Source organism: Penicillium brevicompactum (genome assembly GCF_028827555.1).
Source record: "Penicillium brevicompactum strain IBT 35665 chromosome Unknown utg000001l_segment0_segment0, whole genome shotgun sequence".
Taxonomy (NCBI): Eukaryota; Fungi; Ascomycota; class Eurotiomycetes; order Eurotiales; family Aspergillaceae; genus Penicillium; species Penicillium brevicompactum.
The window spans coordinates 130,487-150,103 of NW_026623203.1; the positions used below are offsets into that span (position 1 = coordinate 130,487).

Consider the following 19,617-nt stretch of genomic DNA (forward strand, 5'->3'; position numbering starts at 1 on the left):
GGGGCCACATCCAATGTCATGCCACCAAATTCTATACCGCCTTATACTCTACTGCCAATCGGAACGAGCCCCTCATCCCGATTCCCGACATCTTGAATTGCTGATGGGGCGTGCCCCCGTATTTCGTCGTGCAACGCTCTGCAGCACGGTTTGACCTATCATATTTCCGAGCAACCCAGGAAGAATGGATGAACGAATAATGTTTTGTCTTCTCGGGAGAACGGGCTCAGAACATAAGTTCTATGCGCGTTGCCTGTATAGCCTGACGAAGGTTTACAACTATGTTCGCGTAGTAACATCTAGTAAAGTATTTCACATACGGCCCGGCCACTCGAAACACATATTGAATGCGATAAATTACAACTTGGTATCTCAACAGCGGTAGCCTATAGTTATAGAGTTGTCGTTATATCGGGCGAGTTACTACCGATTTGCTAAAGCTAGTTCCCTTTCGCTCACTAGATTGATCAAGTATCAATATGTATGTCCAGAGTTTACACACACACACACACACTTCATTAACGCCCGGCGGCTGAGCCGAGAGGGCAACTATCACTAAACTACCAGTACATGCATGTTTGGGTATACGCCGTGACTCCTTGGAGCCCATACAGTAATTCCTTCCGTATTTCCCGTTTCAGATTTCAATCTCATAGCTGGTTCCTGTGGATTAGTATTGGTGGGTAGACTGGCTTGAAGGCGCTTTTTCAAGTGTTCAACATCCTATGCTCGGCAGTTGAAGCGCGTCTACCGTCTGTCACAAGGTGTTGGGGTTAGTAGGGGAAGGTGTTCTATCTGCGTTCGTCGGCAAGGTTAAGTGGCTTCAAGCCGGCCCGTAGCGATCGCGAACCGTATTGAGGCTCGCACTGCTTCCAAATTCGGCTTCCACTTTTGATCGTCGGAGGGTGACTTCCCTCCCAAGAAGAAGGATATGTTACTTCGGTGAGTGTGGGTGCATTGCGGCATTTCCGTCCGGTGCGCGGTCCACTTCCGACACCGAAACAAAAAGTGATCCACCGTCTCTCTTGCTTGTCCGCATGCACATTGGTCTGTCTCGGCAGCAAATTGTGGTACTGTACAGTAAGAAAAGCGAGAGGTCGGGGTAAATGATATCATCGATCCATCCATCCATCCGTCCGTCTGTACAGTAGGTTAGTGAAAGACAAAACTGAACAGCTTGGGAGTTTGAGCAGACGGCTCTGCGTTTCGACTGCAAATCGAAATAAAGGTATTCGACTTCCGATCTCCGTAAAAACATATTCATTATATTGACAGTAAAAAAAATAAAAAAAATATATATATGTTCGAATCATAATAGCCTGATATATTATTTAAATAATACGTATACATCCCATTTTCGCTCTCGATAAGCATATCATGTGAAAAATGGTGAGGTATAGCTCCCAAGGCCATACTAATAATAGTCTCCAATGGTAAGAACCTCGCCGAGTATAAAGCAGAAACCTCGGATTTTCGGTGTAGATTAGTGATCGCAGCTGAAGTGGTCCTGAATCAGGACGTATTTAGGTAAGCCAAAATTGACAAAGAAATTTTTATAAAGAGCTAGAAGTCCAGTAACACACCTAAAAAGGCACGTGACTATACCAGGGGAATGACGTGATAAAACCCCCCAAGCCTGCATTCCACCAGCTTATCGCGGAAGAATTATTGACCGACCACCAGATTGAACGTTATGTAATCCGTCCTGATTCAGGACGATTCTCCCGTGCCATTCTGCGAGTGAAGCTGACACTCAAATTGTGTGGCAGCCTCCATTCAAGGTGGAACCTATGGTTAAAGCAGGCTAATGGCTCTATGGTATTCATGTAACTTGGTGTTCTACACTTACACAGCGTGCGGTTCCATGCTCGCCACGTTCCGGAAGCATTATCCGGACAGTCAGAAAACTCATCGCCCCCTAGTTTATAACCTCACCTAACACTTCGAAGGCTACCATGCTAGTCATATTATATGACCTATTTTCACTGCTCTGATTTGAATAACCCGATAACGACACTTTAGCCGAGGAAGACGTGAAAAAAGTAAGAATGGGATCATATTGAAACATATATACTTAAGCAACTGAGAACACATTAGTACAAAACAAAGCATCACGAAACTCAAGCGTTTCGCCGGAACGGCCTAGTGAAATAGAGAGCTACGTTTTTAAGACTCAAATTTTAGCAAGCGATTTGCGGGGTTAGCCTGCCATTCTTTTAGGTCTGCAAGAGCCTCCTCAGTGACCACTTCAGTACTAAAAGGTCGCCACCTCTTAAGCGTAGCTGATTCTGCGGCCGGGGACTTCTCCCACTCTTTGACGTTCTGTCGTGAGAACTCTTCGGAGAACGTGCCCGTTATCAGCAGATGAACCACAGCCTCGTCGAGGGCTGGATAAGGCTTCGCGGCAGGGGAGTCCCCCCTGTAGGGCGTATGCAATCATAGCATCCAACGGGAAACGGAAATTGTTTCTATAGGCATGTGAGTTGAGATGAATAGTACTTTACTGAGAAATTTCTCACATTTTTTTGCCAGCTTCTTTACTGCACCGAATGAGGAAGCTGGGGCCGAAGTAGTACACACACCACCACCAATACTCACCGATTTTCTTGTCATTGTGGAATGTTTTGTGGAGCGTTCTTTTCTCGGCCGTTGTCATGCCTCTCGAGTCACACAGCGTGCTGACGGCATTTCTCTTCACAGCAGTCTCCGCTGTGCCCCGTTGTCGTTCACGCTCTATTTCTTTGATAAACAACAGAAACAGAGAACATCGACCAAGACGTATCTTTACATCATAAATATCCTTCTCTTTGTGCATGCGCATCATATAGGTCATAAAATCGGCAGGATTAGGCATTTGAGCCGCATTCGAGGAGCTTGAGTGATTCCAGGAAGGGCCGTCCCAGAAACCAGATACCTTCCAGGTGGAAGAGTATTTTCCTAGCAAGGCAGCGAGATCGATCGAATGAAGGCGATCGCCAATGCGCTGAACTTCGGACAGCTGTTGCGAAGTAAATCGGGAAAATAATGATTGCAAGATATCGGACTTGCTCGATTCACATCCTTCAATTTCTTCATCAGACTGTTCAGATTCCTCAAATTTCCCAGATGAAGGACTTTCCAGCCTAGAAGTGCATTGAGAAAACAGGCTCCGAGCATCCATCTCTTCTCTGACGTCCTCTGTGGGTGCTAATGGAGGTTGAGCTGCTGCCTCTGTTTGACCATCATCAGAAACGGCTCTTGGGGAAAGAATCGGGCTGTACCGCGACGCATCGTCTTCCTCAAGGGAAACGGCAGCGTGTCTGCGTTTGCGACTACTTCCTGTATCACTATCAATGTTGCTAGAATACTCGACAGACCTCGACATAGATTCGGAAGACCGACCAGAACCTGCAGAAATGGAAATCCTGCGAGAACTTTCTCTGATGTGATCATCTTCATCAACGTCGGCAGCTTGGATCAACGCTTCAATGTCCTTTGCGGGATTCTCTGAAATAAATTCAAGTCTGAGTGTATTCTGCCCAGGCCAATGTGTATGTTTCGAGGTGGATTGTGTCTCCGTATCCCCGAGACTATCATCATCGGCAGATAAGTCTTCGGGTTCCTCACATTCATCATAGTTGGCGGCATCTTCAACCATTGACAGAGGTTTCGAAGAAAATTGACCATTCTCATCCTCAAGACGAGGCCTAAGGTTCCTCGAGGAATGGTCAGTTTCAGAATCAACGGCAGATGAAAGCTTTCGCTTGCAGTTGGCTTGGAGGCTCGCGGGTGTAAGCGGCACTTGAGATACATCTGTCCCACGAGGGTAGCCCTCGCGATCGGTAGAAGTGTCCTCCAGTAATTTATGTGCGTCGTCCAAGACGGCCTCGATGTCTGAATCCCCGAATTTATCATCAATGATGAATGACTCCGCAGTATCACTGCATTTGTCTTCATCAGTGCCATCTTCAACGGTTGTCAGTTTCGATATATACCGTGTGCCTTGGCAATTTCTGGGAGTTTGACCAGCAGAATAATTTCCATCTGGCGTCCAATCACATGGAGCCACGCTTCTCCCTGCTACCACTGACGTCGTTGGTAAACCGAGGATGCTTGTTTGGGTGGTGGAATATGAATCGCCTAGGTCCGATCTCGGACCACCTATGGGGTTCTCTGAGACTGGGAGAGGGTTGTCATAACGAATGGAGGTATCTGGGCTATCTCGATGTGTGTCTTCGTCGGTATCTGTTGTTTCCACCTCATGACGATGTTCCTGGATATTGCTAACCGAAGTAACATGATGGAAAACCCCATGTGATATGTCGTGATTCCTTCCGTCAACATCGTCGCGGTCGGAGATCTGCCTGTTTGGTTGACTGGTTGAGGAGCCAGCTTCGTCGAGGTCTGCTCTTTCCAGTCCTTTGTCGGTTTCTCCAACTGGAGAGCTTATAGAGGCTTGGGGGTCGTTCATACGATCGGGGGATCCTGGAAGAACATGGGGCGAATGGCGCAGGGATGATTCCATCTCCTCAATTTCTCGAAGGGCGGCTTCAAATTTATTTTCATCACATTGAGATGAGCCGTGCGTTGTTGACCTTACGCCGGATTTTTCGACCTGCGGATGTTCGTGCTCGTCTAAGGCGCCTGGGGCGCGGTGCCCTTGAGTCTCCTCATTATATAGCGACGATGGTGATTCACTCAACAGGTCTCTCGTGCCTAACTGTGCAGGGGGTGTGGAATCGATCTGAATCGGGTGTAAGATATGATGGTGTTTTAGTATGGTCTCGCGTGCCGTTGTCCAAAGTTAACAGGGAGGGATCTGATAAAAGCAAGAGATGTTAGCAATGAAGACCTTGATGGGCGGAATTCAGTGAACATTACTTATGAAACGAGGTGCAAAAGAGCTAGCATTTATGCCAGCAGTGTCATACAAACCAGCCGCAGACTGCTGTGGAAAAGAGCCATCGTCCTTGATATCATAGTTGACGAGACAGTCGGTTATCTTTCCGGTTTGTTCGTACAGGTTGACGATCTTATCGCGAGAGAGCGATGATTGGACTTTGCACACGTAGGAAAGTGCCTGTAAAATCTAGGAGAGAATTAGATAGCTCACAGGCCGATTCGAGAATTAACAAACCTCATCATCCGACACTGTCGGGAGATTGTTGAGATTATTCGACTCATTATCGCGGGTGATCTGTAGCAATGTGAGCGAGTGAAAGACCGAGCCGAAGTTGCTAACTTACATTCAGAGTCAACTTAATCTGAAGCATTCCGGTATAAATACTACCGTGGGGAGAATTGTGCTGGTGACGAGTATGGATTTCGTCCGAGAGGAGGCGTGAGAGCTAAGGAAATGGATGCAAGAACCAGCAAATGGAGCAGACCAAGGTGGTAGCCACTCATCCTTTGCTCAGAGCTTGATCAGGGCGTGCTCAGTGATCTGCTCACCCTCCCTGATCGTGGCATACAATGAATCTTGAACTCAACATCTTGTCAACTATGACTTGCGCAACAGGCGCACTCATGTTCATGGAGATCCCTTGAGATATTTTTGGCAATTTATGGTCCTTAATCCAAACAGCACGGTTGCGAAGATGAGATTAGGAAGAGGTTTACGGAAGGATTAGTAGACATTATCAAGATTTCGCTGACCCGAATGAGTCAGCATCCATCCAGGTCGACCATGTGACCCTAAAGACTTGACCAATGATGGTGAGTTTCTAACCCCGCCTCCCGGAGCGCTCCCGGAGCGCTTAGTAATGATCAGTGAGCGCTTGGCACAGGTGTGAGAAAAGATTTTACCCTATATTGGCTAGATGGAAAGGTGGGAAGAGCGGGGGTACTGGAAAATGCCGTCCGACTTGACTCAACGTACTTTCAGTCTGGGTGACGTCACTTCAGGGGGAATATGGAAGCATACTGTCCTCCTATTGGACCAAATGAACTATATATAGCTGACCACTGGTACCTTCAGAAACCAAAAGGGAGAAGGAATCACAGAGAAATCAAGAGAAGCAGAGGGCCTGCCAATCAGAAAGACTAGTGTGAGCGATCTCAGTTGGGTGAAGCAGCTGCGTGATTCTCTTCCCCTTCCTCCGTCAAACATCGAGTGCTGATTTCGTCAAACCTATTGTGAAGTTCGTTTCATGCCCACTGCCTCGCCGATCAAGTGGGACCGAAACCTCGCGGTTCCTGATCCTGAGTTGCACAGACAACTAAACGCCGGGTAGCTAGCTGACAAATCGGTCCTGAATCAGGACACATCAGTAGTCACAGCATCGTAAATTCTATTACCTCACGTGTCAAAAGAGTCAACTCATGCGTCCTCCAAGCAGAAATTCTAGTCACAGCATCCTAAATTCTATGCTATCAAGTGATATGTGCCTTTGCGATGACGTATGCCCGCTAAAGGCAGGTGGGCATATGTGACTCATAGATCACGTGCAGTACCCGATACCTCAAGATCCCCCAGGAGAAGGCATGAGAATCATTTCTACACGCCCTCGAGCGCTCTGATTGCCCTTTGATTATTTAGAAGATTGAATATTTTAATTGGCCCAGCATTATGGTCACATAATTTTGCTACACGTGATTGTGACCAAATTTCGACCAAATTCTATCTGTGATATAAAGAAAGTTGAGCTTCGATCACTTTTAAGAGCTATTCAGGTGCGGGGAGGAGTCGACAAGAATCGCGCTTGGCCTCAGTATTCGGACTAGCTCTGGGAGTAGATGTGGTGGATCTGTTATTCCTGCCTGCAGCCCCTTTTCCCGGACTATGCGTGTCAGTGGAATTAGTTGCTCGAACAGCACTCAAGAATGCTGAGATGTGTTGCTTGATAGACTCATCGCTGCGGTCACCGATGCCTCAGAATACTAGCAGCTCCTGTATCATCTCTGCCGTCAAAGACTGAAAGATTTCCATGATGTGTTGTGCTGTGGATATTGGTTCCAAGATAAGTTGAAAGACCAGGCTGCCGCTAATTTTGATTGCACGGGGTAACACTAATCTGTTTCGGAAAATACAGTAAAACCGGTTTAGTACGATCCTGACTTAAGTGCGATATCCTAGTTTGTGCGATTTTTTTTCGCCAGAATTTCGGTTTCCCATACAAATATCGTATCTTCTTCTTTACAACAATATATCGCATTCCTCCCAGGATATATATCGTACTATCCTGATTATATCCGGCCAATCAGGATGCCCCGTCAGGCCATCACAAATCAACAGAAGATCGCTCTCAGAGAGCAGCATCGCCAACATCCTTCAGCTACCCAAAACCAACTTGCTGACTGGTTTAGTGAAACTTATCATCATCGCCCTACCCAATCTACCTTATCGGCTATCCTCTCCCCGTAATATCGCCATCTATAAGCACTTACTTGACAACCGCTTCAGAGACTCCTCGATTCTCCATGCTGTCTTTGTTGGAATCATAGAACTTCTTGATAGCCGCCTCGGCTTCGCTGCGCTTCTCAGGGCTATTCTTATAGATGTCTTCCCTGAACCATCTTATGGCCCTCAGGGGATATCCTAGAATGGGAGTTCGAAACATGATAAATGTAATGAAGAATAGAACTTTAGCAATGCCCGTCTAATTTGGAAAGAAAATTGTGTCTTTATCCTTGAAGGAGGGCGAAAGATGCTGCTATTTAACATTTCTGATATTTTGAACTCCTTAAAATTGCGCATAAAGGGCAGGAAGATTGAACCTCCAATCGATAAACGCTTAGACCTTGACGTGAAATTGCTGACCAAGTACACTAGAGTTCAAACTACGAGACAATACGCGGCAGGCCAGAAATGGAGTCTCAGCCAGCGCCAATCCCGCAGCCGTGGGTGAGATGACATAAATCATAAGGCCAAACTAAATGCCACTAAGTGTGCCCATATTCTAGGCCCTGCATAACAGGTAGTTGGCAAATAGCATAGGATGCAGCCACAGATACTATCACACAGCACCAAGCCCAGGATGACCATGGCATCACGCATGAAGCATTCCTAGTGGATCTTGCGGTGCCTGAGGTCGGTATTTCACGGGTCTTAGGGGAATATGGGATTACAAAGTTCGTTCCTCTGAGCGGCGATGATTCGATTATTTCGCAACAACCAATGGAAGATCTCGACCCAAAGAAAGCTCTTTGTTACCAGTACCTTCATTCCAAATACCTGCAATACAATGTACGCGGGGTATTCCATGTAAAGCTAGACGCGCACACGAAACGTGACATTTCGGTGGAGTTGACGTTCGACAGCGTCATAACTCACCTATCGTAGAATAGACCACGGTCTGACATGATGCATGAATTTGGGCGCGACACATGGAGTTTCATACAACGCGCAGCTAACAGAACGCTTACATGGCAAGGAGGTGCATACCTAGTTAACTAGTTACCTGATGGGTACCATTATTGGTAATGGATCTAAAATATATTTACTCTACCTATGGATTCAATTAAGAGAAAAGTAATTGGTAGCTAAATATATGCCTGCGGAGCATATCTTAATCTCTCGGCCGTCTGAAACGAGCTAACTGTGAAAGTGCTTGGGACACAAGCTAGCGGTTACAGTACATAAAATATGTGTGCACGAGATGGGGGAAATGAGGACTACGAGAATTGCTACGCGAATTGCTACTCATCATGCATCCTCTCCAGACACGCCAATGATTCATCCTTTGCTACACAACAAAGTGGAAAACCCACAATATCACTTTCCATTTTGCATGCGTCTCCGTACAATGAACTTCCGGAACTGAGGACTAGCATGCCTCAAGATTGTTCATTATTACTGCCTTATTATTCCGACTTGGGCTCCTGTCATGTGACGTTAGGCCGTAACAGCCCCGCCCATTCCGCCGGACGCAATGTCGACAAGACCCCTCGCTTCCACAAGCATTTCTTCTATAGTCGGTAAGTATCGAACCAAGTCGGGTGAAACCACCAAGCTGACTTTATTACAGTCAATTTTTGGGCTTTGCGAAGAAATGGCGGGTGAGCCTCTGTGGGAAAGCGCGAAAACGATATTGTCGAATATGAGGGGTCTTATCCAGAGCGGAAGCATGGAACGGGTCAAAGAGAGTGAATTAGGCTGGCAATATCGACTTTTGAAGGAATGCATCGCAATGAAAGCAGATATAGAAGCTCGGGGTCATAAAGTCTGTATTATCTTGCCACAGCCATTTTGTACCATTTATCTTACAGTCCTCATCTAGGTACTCGATTGCACAGTTTTTCACTTCGCATTAGCCGCTCGGCTCGAGAACCCTACGAAACGGCTGTGGCTCGCGCCCATACAAGGAAATTCAAACTTGACACCTGCGGAAACCTTACTGCCGGGTTCATACTGGGACATTACAGACATCGATCGAGTTCTCACGCCAGACCGCTTCACCGGCTCGGACATCCTAATAGTAACACTTGACGGGAGTGGAAAAATTTAGATGCATGAATGGTTAGTTGTCAGAACACGATTAGTTGGTGGAAAGCAAATTGCAATGTGTACAACAACGATATATATCATGATCATATCTAGCTCTTCAATTTCAAAACACGGAAAGCATATGGCGTTCGCGATATGGAAAATTATTGTCGTAATTGCGGAGGCCCTCATATTGGTCTTCGCTCTGGGTAGTTGATGAAATAGTTCCATAGCCGGGATTGAAGACTGGAGGGCGGCCAGCATCTTCAAACTGGGCGCAGAGATCCATATCCACCGTCTCATCCTGGCTTACTGACGGGATCGTCCCGTAGTCAAATTGGTTGAATGCTGGAGGGATGCGGCCAGGGTCAAACTGGGCGCAGAGATCCATATCCACCGTCTCATCCTGGCTTACTGACGGGATCGTCCCGTAGTCAAATTGGTTGAATGCTGGAGGGATGCGGCCAGGGTCAAACTGGGCGCAGAGATCCATATCCACCGTCTCATCCTGGCTTACTGACGGGATCGTACCGTAGTCAAATTGGTTGAATGCTGGAGGGATGCGGCCAGGGTCAAACTGGGCGCAGAGATCCATATCCACCGTCTCATCCTGGCTTACTGACGGGATCGTACCGTAGTCAAATTGGTTGAATGCTGGAGGGATGCGGCCAGGGTCAAACTGGGTGCAGAGATTCATATTCAGGGTCTCATCTTGGCTGAGTGGCCGGATCTTTCCATAGTCACATCGATTGAAATTTGGTGGAACTTGATCCATGTCATATCGGGTGCGGAGTTCCAAGACTCTACTTTCATGCTCAAAAACTGGTTGTATCTGTCTTGTCAGATATGCAGCCGCTTCCGTACTACGACCCCTGGCAGAGCTCATATCGGTTTCGGTATTCCTCGAGTGAGTCAGAGGTCGAGGCTCCGAATCCTGATTGATCAATTCAGAGATAGCCAGCGGAACGCTTCTTTCCCGTGGCGCTTGAATGGTTGATATTGTATTGTGTTCAACCAGAGGAGGCTGTCGTCTATCATGTGAATATGAGTCCGACTGGTGAAGATTGAAGCGATTGCTTGATATTGTGGGTCCCGAGTTGAGTAGATAACGGCGCGTTTGCTCATAATTTTGTGGATCACCCAATATTGTGAGTTGACTTGGAATTGTATGGAGCAAACTTCCGCTAATTTCGCACCCCCAAGTTCTTTGAATCTTTCGCCACATAGTGTGCCTTGCTACCATCGAAATTAGAGGTGCTCTTATGAATATGCGATCTTATGAATGTGCGACAGACTTACCATCATATCGAATTTGACAGGCAGTCAACCATGAGGATTTGTCCTTTGCCAGATCATGCCAGGCACCAGATTTGCGAAGCAGATGTTTCAGGGCCACGAAACTTCCATACTTGACGTCGCGAAACAAAGTGAACAATAATGTCAGAATGGCTGACACCCCAACGTGGCCATATATCCGTTCGAAAACGAGCAAACGAATGCCGTCTCTAATACCATGAGATGCCGATTCTTTGTTTTTGAATGGAATAGCGTTTTGTGCCAGGAACCTGTTGATGAGCCCACTGTTATCGTCAATTGCCTCCGGATCTAGAGAACGCCCAGACACTCGTGATGTTCCGAAAACTTCACGTTCCCATTCATCGAACTCTATTGCGAGGGACCTTTGTCCAAGTCCGCGTCGGAAACACGCATCCAGTGAGCAGCCTCGGTTACAAAGTCGGATATCGACCACACGAGGGTCCTCTTGGACCCAGTCGTCACCGGTCTGCGCAAGTGGATCGCGCTGAGATGATAAATACTTGAAAACCTTTTCAGATCGACGGGCACCATGAAGCGCATCCATAAGTCTTTGAGCATCCATGGCTTCTGATGCTTCCTCGGTCGTGCCATTGTTTTCACCGGTCTCTTCCACCGACGATTGGGTAGTGCAGGACGTCCCACTGCTAGCAGGTGTTTCCGAGCAAGTAATGGAAATTGTTGGTGTAGGCTGCTGGGAAGAATGTTGGAGACTGGTTTCCGACCGAGGAGCGTCGCTCGGAATAGTGTCTAGTGTTTTCTCTATAATTCGAAAGGTTTGTTCCAACGTGGTTCGGTACGGTATAAGGTCTTGAGTGCTAATTGCATCCAGTCTCGACAAAATTTGAATCGCCTCAACAATCGCGGATATGTTGATCATTATGGGGAAGAAGTTGAAAAATGGAGAATGTCACGGCCGAGAAGAACGATCAAGACCGAAACGGCGGGCATTGTTCACCGCTCACGAACTCTCAGATGCAGCGAGCATGTGCATATGGGATCCCTGCTAGTGCGCCCCAACTCATATTTCGGGCGCACTAGTAAGGAGATCTCTTGCCTGTGGCGCCTTTACCCCTCAGCTCATCGGCTGAGTCTTCTAGAGAGGCTGCCTGACTGCGTTCTGTTGGACAATACGAATTTTGAAATCTTGGCCCATTGACTGTAGCTAAGCTGTTGTTCACTAAGAGATAAGTTCTTTTTTCATTCTGATAGAGGACGTGGTTGGACAGGATGGGTTATCAGCAGCGACTTGAATGCGATTTTGGGACAGCAACTTCTAAACAGGAGATGCCGATTCTTCTCTGTGTATCATGACATAAAGAGGCCTCCATTTCTCTGGCCCATCGCTCATTCGAAGTTTCATTTGAGAATTCACGGCAGCGAGCTATGATCTGCTTGAGTCTACAGAGAGTTTATTGTGTGGTTTCAAACTGCATTTCCCGCCTCTTCTCCTCCCCAAACGGCTCGCGCGAGACAATTCTACTCGGGGGCCCAGACCCCAATCGAAGTAGTATACATGAACCTGCGAAAGGCGCCATGCCTATGATGTTGGAAGAACAGCCGGCCTTTTCTCCCTCTTCAGACTCTAGTCTTTCTGCCAAAAACTCAGTAATGATTCGTTTACATGTAAGTTACCCTTTCTCCACATTAACACAATCTCTAACCAAACAAGACCGTACGAGTTTGGTTTCCTCCCAATGGACTCACACTTATGGAAGACATCAAAAGAAGGGGCCTCAATAATGTGGTTTTTGATGCCATTGCTCTTCAAGAGCTTGGCGATCAGCACCAAGCCCAGGATGACCATGGCATCACACATGAAGCATTCCTAGTGGATCTTGCGGTGCTTGAGGTCGGTATTTCACGGGTCTTAGGGAAATATGGGATTACAAAGTTCGTTCCTCTGAGCGGCGATGATCCGATTATTTCGCAACAACCGGTGGAAGATCTCGACTCAAAGAAAGCTCTTTGTTACCAGTACCTTCATTCCAAATACCTGCAGGAATATGCAAAAAGGTACAAGCTTGGGAAAGTTCTCGGATACGAGATCCACAACGTTTTAAAGGACTGGTATAAGGAACGTCTCGAAGATATTTGTATCCGCTTCAAAAAGCTCGGTTACTGTTGAGCAAAGCAGATATAATTCACTCCATGTTTACCAATTGCACTGATCACTAGATAGGGCTCAGTTTAGGACAGCAAAAAGTCGAAGTTTGAAGAGCCCGGTTCACACATTATGCTTCGATATCGACCCTGAAGTACTCCCTTCACTTCACTGTCGTAAGGCCATCTCAAGAAAGAAATCAAGCCCCGTGATGCTTCAGAAGATGAAGCATCAAAATGCCAAGTCATCAGCGCTAGCATTAGAACAGTACCATAACTGAGATCGAGTAATGTGTTCCCCACGTGGACGTGTATGTCATTTTTGAGAGAAATGTTCTCATCGAAACGGGGTTCCTGGTATCTTCTGCTTCTCAAAGTGTTGCAGACACGTAGCAAGATTCTAGCATCTTGGCTGAGGGTTTCCGAGGGTCTCCATTCCAAGAGTGACGGAGATGCAATTCTCAAGAAGAGCAATGTCTTCAAAGCAATTTTTGCCGGCCCATACAGGATTTGGATGGGAATCGGGGCGGGCTTCTGATGTGAGCATACCATCATCACCAGAGAGAGGTGCGGGTACTCACCATGCTAGATCTATGGTAATGACCAGGCGCAATTGATGGTCACCTTGGACAGTTGAGATATGTCCCTTTATAGCCTCCTGGGTTCAATGAAGAAGCACCAGCTTAAGTTCGAAACCTCTCCATTGATGCTGCTACCACATACTCGTCTATACGAGACAACATGGAGTGCTTGACTTCTATCTCGCTTCGATTGCTGCCAGCCCCTATAGGCTGGCTGAACCTGCGGTAAATGAGCCGGAAAAAACTAAACCCTCAAAAGGCGTCTACCAGTTTGCAATCCAGCGGCTGGTTATCACGGGTGAAGCACTAAAATAATTCACAACCCATTCTGTCAGCGGGTATTGTACATAAATGATTTTGAGGGAAAAAGAATTAATTCCAATCACCTTAGATCAATTGAACGGTAATCTCGCGGCGTTGCCTAGGCCTATCGTCCACCGACAGCTTGAATATATATAGTTCTCCTCGCTCTGCACCTATAGTTCCTCAAACAACTCTATTTTCATTTACTCTATAAGGCCTCTTCCTCGAGCTCTATAATGTGGCAAGATCTCTCAACACAGAACAAGCTCGCCGGAATGTCCTCAACTTCCTTCTTCAACATTGGAATTATCGATGTTAATCCAGAATTTAACCTCCTTTCTGACGTCCCAATGGCCAACCTAAGCTGTGCTTTCTTCATTTGTTGGCAAGAATATTCTACAGAAGGCATACCACTGTGAGTCTCACCCCGCTAGCGCCATAACCTATTTATCTGACGAAAGCGTAAGAGACGAAGAGACTACCACTGGGGTGGAGTTTCGAGGAGGGTCACTCACTCCCCTAGGTTGTTTCGTTCCTGCTACATTGCAGAATCCGCTGGTTATTCGTAATATCCAGAATGATCCGCGCATTGGAGGGCTGAAGCTTGTCGTATATGAGTGTGTCGTCTATCAATTTTTCATAGGCTTAATGACTGACGTAGTGATTTTCAAGCAGAAACCAGGGTACATCAAGAGGCTTTTCTTTTCTGTAAGCACAAGACTGTTCGCTCGTACATCCGAAATCAGCTAACATTGCAGGGCGTTCTCGATCAAAATGGGTGCTTCGCGGCTCAACGGTTCACCTATCTCGAACCATGTATCCTCGCCGGAACGCGTACGGAATATCATCCACAATCTGCCCTAGGTAACATGTGTTAGCGAGGATATTGGTGTTCCTTCGTATTACATAGTATTAGCTTTGTCGACAATCAACAATCTGAATTATACTCGATGTCTTCCACACAAGTGTATAGCCTCCACAGTACCCTTCGATGAAACGAGAATCACTATTTTGATTCCAGTGAGCCTCGCTTTGCGCCTTGAAGGCTGCTAGATAGGCCTTTGCACGGGCTTCTCGGGTATCTCGGTGATAGCATGAAAATCACTAACGTAGGACCTTCTCAAGGGTAATCGATAGCCATTCAACTCCGCAACTTCACTGATCATCCTCATACTCGACCATAGTACGCAAAAGGTTGACGCTCCAGGCTGACGTAGGTTTGAATGACCACCTGGCAGCCAGATATAGCTTCTTGCCTGGAACATTGACAGCCATCCAATTCCCGGCTTCGCCGATCAGCCATATCTTAGACCCACCCCACGCTTAACACCCTTCTCGGCCATACTATTTGTATGAGACGATTCCGAAGGCCATGCACCTAGACTGCGACAAGCATATCATCGTCACCAGTGAGGGGTTCTGGTACTTACTTAAGTTCATGACAAGGTGCGATAGATGACCATCTTGGACAGTATAAATAGGTCCCCTTATATCCTCCTGGTTTGAATAAAATAGCACCAACCAAGTTTGGAACCTATATATTGATGCTTTTACCACAATTATTTGAATTTGTTTGACAAATCGGCCCCATGGAGTGCTTGTCTTCTATCTCGCTTCGATTGCTTCTACCAAACTGCATGCAGGCATTTTGGGGACCGAAAATCGAACAGAAAATAGACGAGAACCTAGAGCAAACGATCCCAAATGCTGTCAGCCCATATACACTGACTGAACCTGCGGTATATGAGCCGGAAAATATCAAACCTGCATCTAGCCTCCGAAGGCCTCCACCAGTTTACAGTCCAAAGCCAAAGGAGAAGGGAGAAGCGTCAAAACTCAGTTCAATTGAAGACTGTCATAGTGAGCCTTTCCTAAAAAGCGCGAAACTTTTGATATTGCCTTCTTACTCTACAGCCTTTCAGCAGACATATCACAGACGGACTCTATGCAATCAGACGGCAACATGGACAGCCAAATCATTATGCTTCCTCACATCCCTCCAAACATTCGACTTGTTAAAGGCAGGATTATGAGAATGGGATACACCGATTTATCCACTCCTCAATCACACGGTGGAAAGAAGAATGCCCTCGAAGACGGTGCCGAATACTAGTTAGGGCACTGGGCTTCCATTTAGTCCGATCGCCTTTTAGAAGCCAAGTCTCCTCATGTAATATAATGTACTATCTGATAGGCAAAGACGTTTGGCAGCCAGTTTCTCGTTAAATTATGGGCAGTGATCGATATAGGTACACTTGGACTATCATCGCTTCCAAGTTTCAAAATATATGGTTATATATGGTTACAGAAGAGGGTCCTAGGGCAATACGTGGAATTCTCTATCAGATCATTAGCGAAGGCTCTTCCACTGTCTATAGCTGGTAGCTTGGCACGCCGAAAAAATTGTCCAATGCAAATGCGGATGCAATGGGAATATTTCAGACTGCCAGATCAATCAGACTTATTTTCAGTCAGGGAAGTGTTGTTGAAGACGCGACTGATAGTGAGGGGGAAGGCGGGACTGTCCCGGTCGCAAGGCGCCCGAGAATCACATGATCTGCTGCCCAATCCCGAAAATGGCAGACTGCCATATGACAGCACTAATAGATCACATGGCTTTGGGAATATGTAGAAATCTTGGAGCATCGTGTTGGTCTCAAATGCATTCCCTGGTTTTTCTTTGCCAACGGCACATTTAACACATGGCCAACAAAGAAGAGAGTATATAGGAAACATTTATCGGAATAACGTCTTGCCGCGTATCCAATACTTTTTGCTAGCCCCTGTCATTCATAAACCGACGAAACATCTTCGAAAACCAGCACTTATTCACCCTCTGATATCATGTCAGCAATCCAAAGGCTAAGCGAATCGACATATGCATTTCTTGATCTTATTGATCACACGCTAGATGATATTGAATGTCTCTGTCCTCTAGATAACGGTCATGATCGCGTTCCGTGTTACGGACTTGGACTGTTGGAAATTGTGCCTCTGGAAATCCTTCAAATGATCCTTCTACGGCTTGATATTCGATCAATGACTCATTTTCGGCGCGTCAACAGACGAACAAGGCTGGTCGTAAACCAGATCCCCCAATACAAACAAATCGTTACGCACGCGCCAGCTTCGATCCGAGGATGTCTCAGCATCAGAACTGGATTTTCTTTTTCATGCCAAGATCTATATGATAAGCTGCGTACAGCTGATTGTGACAGCTGTGGTGACTTTGGTGGTTACCTATACCTAGCCACCTGTCGTCGCGTTTGTTTTCTCTGCTTTACCGAGAAAACCGACTACCTACCACTCCTACGAAGTGACGTGATCCGGAAATTTGGACTTCGCTCAGAACATCTAGCAAGACTTCCTTCTTTCAAGAGTATTCCTGGTCGCTATTCGTCTCGAGGGATCAAATGTCGCCGTCGACTTACTTTAATCGACCATTCTGCTGCGCGTGAGGCAGGAATCGTGGTGCACGGGGACAGCAACTCAATGAAACAATACGCATCAGAGAGTCTTAACAAGAGACTCGAAATTCATCAGTCTCGAAAGGCGACATCCATTGGTGGAGTGAAACCACGACTGCCCAGATCTGAAGACTCGTTTGACGGGTTTTCATCTAATCCTTTGCGTTTTATGGGAATCATTCGAGCGCCAGTTCTTGATGCTCGCATGGCAAGTCCGCAATGGGGATTTCATTGTATTGCCTGCAAATCTCATCATTACGGCCGTCCACTACACTGGCGCCGAAAATTTACGAAGGAGAGCTACCGAGATCATATTAGAGAGTGTGGAGAGATCATTGACGGCAAGCACAAGCCAAAGTGAACTGATGAAATAAAGAAATTGATTTCAAGAGTTAACTTGGATATCTCCTGCCATATGCTAGCTGGCAATTACCATCACAGGAGCTGCAAAGCCTGACGTTCGCTTTGAACCTTGCTAGTTATGTATAAATACTCGATGACTCTTTCCATCCGTTGACAATATCTCAAAACTCTCTCCTATCTGCGCATTTCGTCTTTGCCAGGCTTCACCATGTGTCGCGCACACATATGGACGGAAGGATCCAATGGTTCCCACGTCACAGGAGAACACTTGACGTTCGTGCCAAGGCGTTCCTCGCATTGTTTAAACTCTTCGGTTTTCCTACACCCACATGTATACATTCGATAGAATTGGGTGCACATCTTCATGAGATCAGTCTCAACTGACGGAAACGAGAAAGGAAGGCCAGTGTAATATATACCTTGTGAAGATCTGGGCGGCGTTTCCGGGTTTGATATCAGAACCTTGCTTGAACCTAGAGCAGTTTAGAGTAGGTCTTTCGGCAAATCGCATATTTCTCTTCAAACTCACCTTGGTTTCGGTATATGCTAATGTGGTATGAATAAAGTGGGTAGTAAAATGAAATTTGGTTATGCGAAAATGGGCTGGGGGTTTATATATGCCTTCCTTCCCGACACCCCTCCTAATCGTGGTATGGCCACTCTGCTTCTAAAGCGAAGTGAATGGATCAAGATGTGGCACCCTTGAGTATCTGGCTAAAATATTTTTTGTTGCCTCAGAGCCAACCAAATACTTCAACGCCATAAGCGCTGGTTTAGTGACAGGCGATACGCCTCGTTAGCGCTGGTGGCACATTAGGTTTTCTTGAACCAGTCCCAAATCCGAGAGTATCTTGCGCCTGCCTATTACTCAATGAAGTTTCGACCGCGATGAATTATAAGGGAAACTTTGGGGCTAGTGCGGAGAAATCTTGAAATCGAATTAATTTCGTTTCAAACATGTGGCTTTAACGTGCACTACTCAATCAGGATGCGTTGTCGCCCAGAAATAAGGTTCAGCCAGGGAGCTGAAAGACCGGCAGTATATTTTTGGCGCCAGGGATCAGCCAGGGGGTGTTCTCCTGGCTTCTTCAGTTCTTTTAACTCATGACACTGAAATATAAATAGTAGTCCCTAGGTCTCGAAAGCGATTCGGCTAGGATAACCCCCTCACATTCAATCTCACTTTCTCTGTCCAAGGCTTGCTCGACAATATGACGCGCAATCAAATGAAAATCGAATTGCTTCAAGCAGAAGTCGACGAAAATGACCAGAGTTTCTTTCGCCTCCTGGTCGACGGTCGGAACATAAAATATGTCACTATAGACCCTGGTCTCTATAGTGCTGACGATATGTGTTTCGGTCCCTCGCTGGTTTCGCTTCTACCCGCCCTACCCGCTGGAGATTGGAACGATGGACTGGTGACCAAAAATGAATCGAATGGTCAACCCCACTTTGCCTATGCTATTCGGACCGCTTTCCCTGGTGTTGAGAACACCTGGAACGAAACTTATGTTGATTATTCGGAGATCGTGGTCGGAGAAAAGTTACGAACGGGCATTTATGAAGTCAAATGCCATTTGTTCAATGACGTGGTTGTGGTTAAATTCGCTCGCTTTGACTGGGAGATCCCATATCTAGAAAGTGAGACCACGGCTTACCAATGGATTGAGGGCTATAGAATCGGTCCACAATTTCTTGGCCATTTGACCGAAGATGGCCGCGTGATTGGGTTCTTGATGGAACGCATCAAGGATGCCAGGCATGCTGGCCCCCAGGACCTTGAGTCCTGTCGGAAGGCTTTGTCTCGATTACATCGCCTAGGGATACAACACGGAGATACAAACCGATTCAACTTTCTTATTCGTGATTCACAGGCTGTTTTAATTGATTTTGATTCGGCGCGAAAGTGTGACGACCAAGATGCGCTTCTGAAAGAGCTTGAACATTTACCGAATTCCCTAGAGGATTTATCACGTCGAGGTGGGGGAGGGCTCCTTTGAATAGTCCTTGCTGCCCCATTGTCAGAGCTTTCGTCACGGGGAAGTTGTTCATGATATATTCCAATTTGTATTCATGAATTCAT

General features: G+C 46.5%; 4 protein-coding genes across 4 annotated transcripts; 1 reads left to right on the forward strand and 3 right to left on the reverse strand.

Moving 5' to 3' along the window:
• Positions 1 to 2,166: 2,166 nt before the first annotated feature.
• Positions 2,167 to 5,252, reverse strand: N7506_000036 (uncharacterized protein; the record flags this gene model as incomplete). The annotated part of the gene is made up of 6 exons (XM_056949332.1): positions 2,167 to 2,419; positions 2,520 to 4,723; positions 4,789 to 4,798; positions 4,911 to 5,068; positions 5,117 to 5,176; positions 5,226 to 5,252. The coding sequence occupies 6 exons, from the start codon at positions 5,250 to 5,252 to the stop codon at positions 2,167 to 2,169; spliced, it is 2,712 nt and encodes a 903-aa protein (XP_056815247.1).
• A 4,275-nt stretch (positions 5,253 to 9,527) lies between these two features.
• Positions 9,528 to 11,597, reverse strand: N7506_000037 (uncharacterized protein; the record flags this gene model as incomplete). Its single annotated transcript, XM_056949333.1, has 2 exons — positions 9,528 to 10,387; positions 10,703 to 11,597. The coding sequence occupies 2 exons, from the start codon at positions 11,595 to 11,597 to the stop codon at positions 9,528 to 9,530; spliced, it is 1,755 nt and encodes a 584-aa protein (XP_056815248.1).
• A 5,534-nt stretch (positions 11,598 to 17,131) lies between these two features.
• On the reverse strand, positions 17,132 to 17,378 carry N7506_000038 (uncharacterized protein; the record flags this gene model as incomplete). Its single annotated transcript, XM_056949334.1, has 2 exons — positions 17,132 to 17,220; positions 17,285 to 17,378. The coding sequence occupies 2 exons, from the start codon at positions 17,376 to 17,378 to the stop codon at positions 17,132 to 17,134; spliced, it is 183 nt and encodes a 60-aa protein (XP_056815249.1).
• Positions 17,379 to 18,745: 1,367 nt separating this feature from the next.
• Positions 18,746 to 19,534, forward strand: N7506_000039 (uncharacterized protein; the record flags this gene model as incomplete). The annotated part of the gene is made up of 1 exon (XM_056949335.1): positions 18,746 to 19,534. The coding sequence occupies one exon, from the start codon at positions 18,746 to 18,748 to the stop codon at positions 19,532 to 19,534; it is 789 nt and encodes a 262-aa protein (XP_056815250.1).
• Between the last annotated feature and the right edge of the window lie 83 nt (positions 19,535 to 19,617).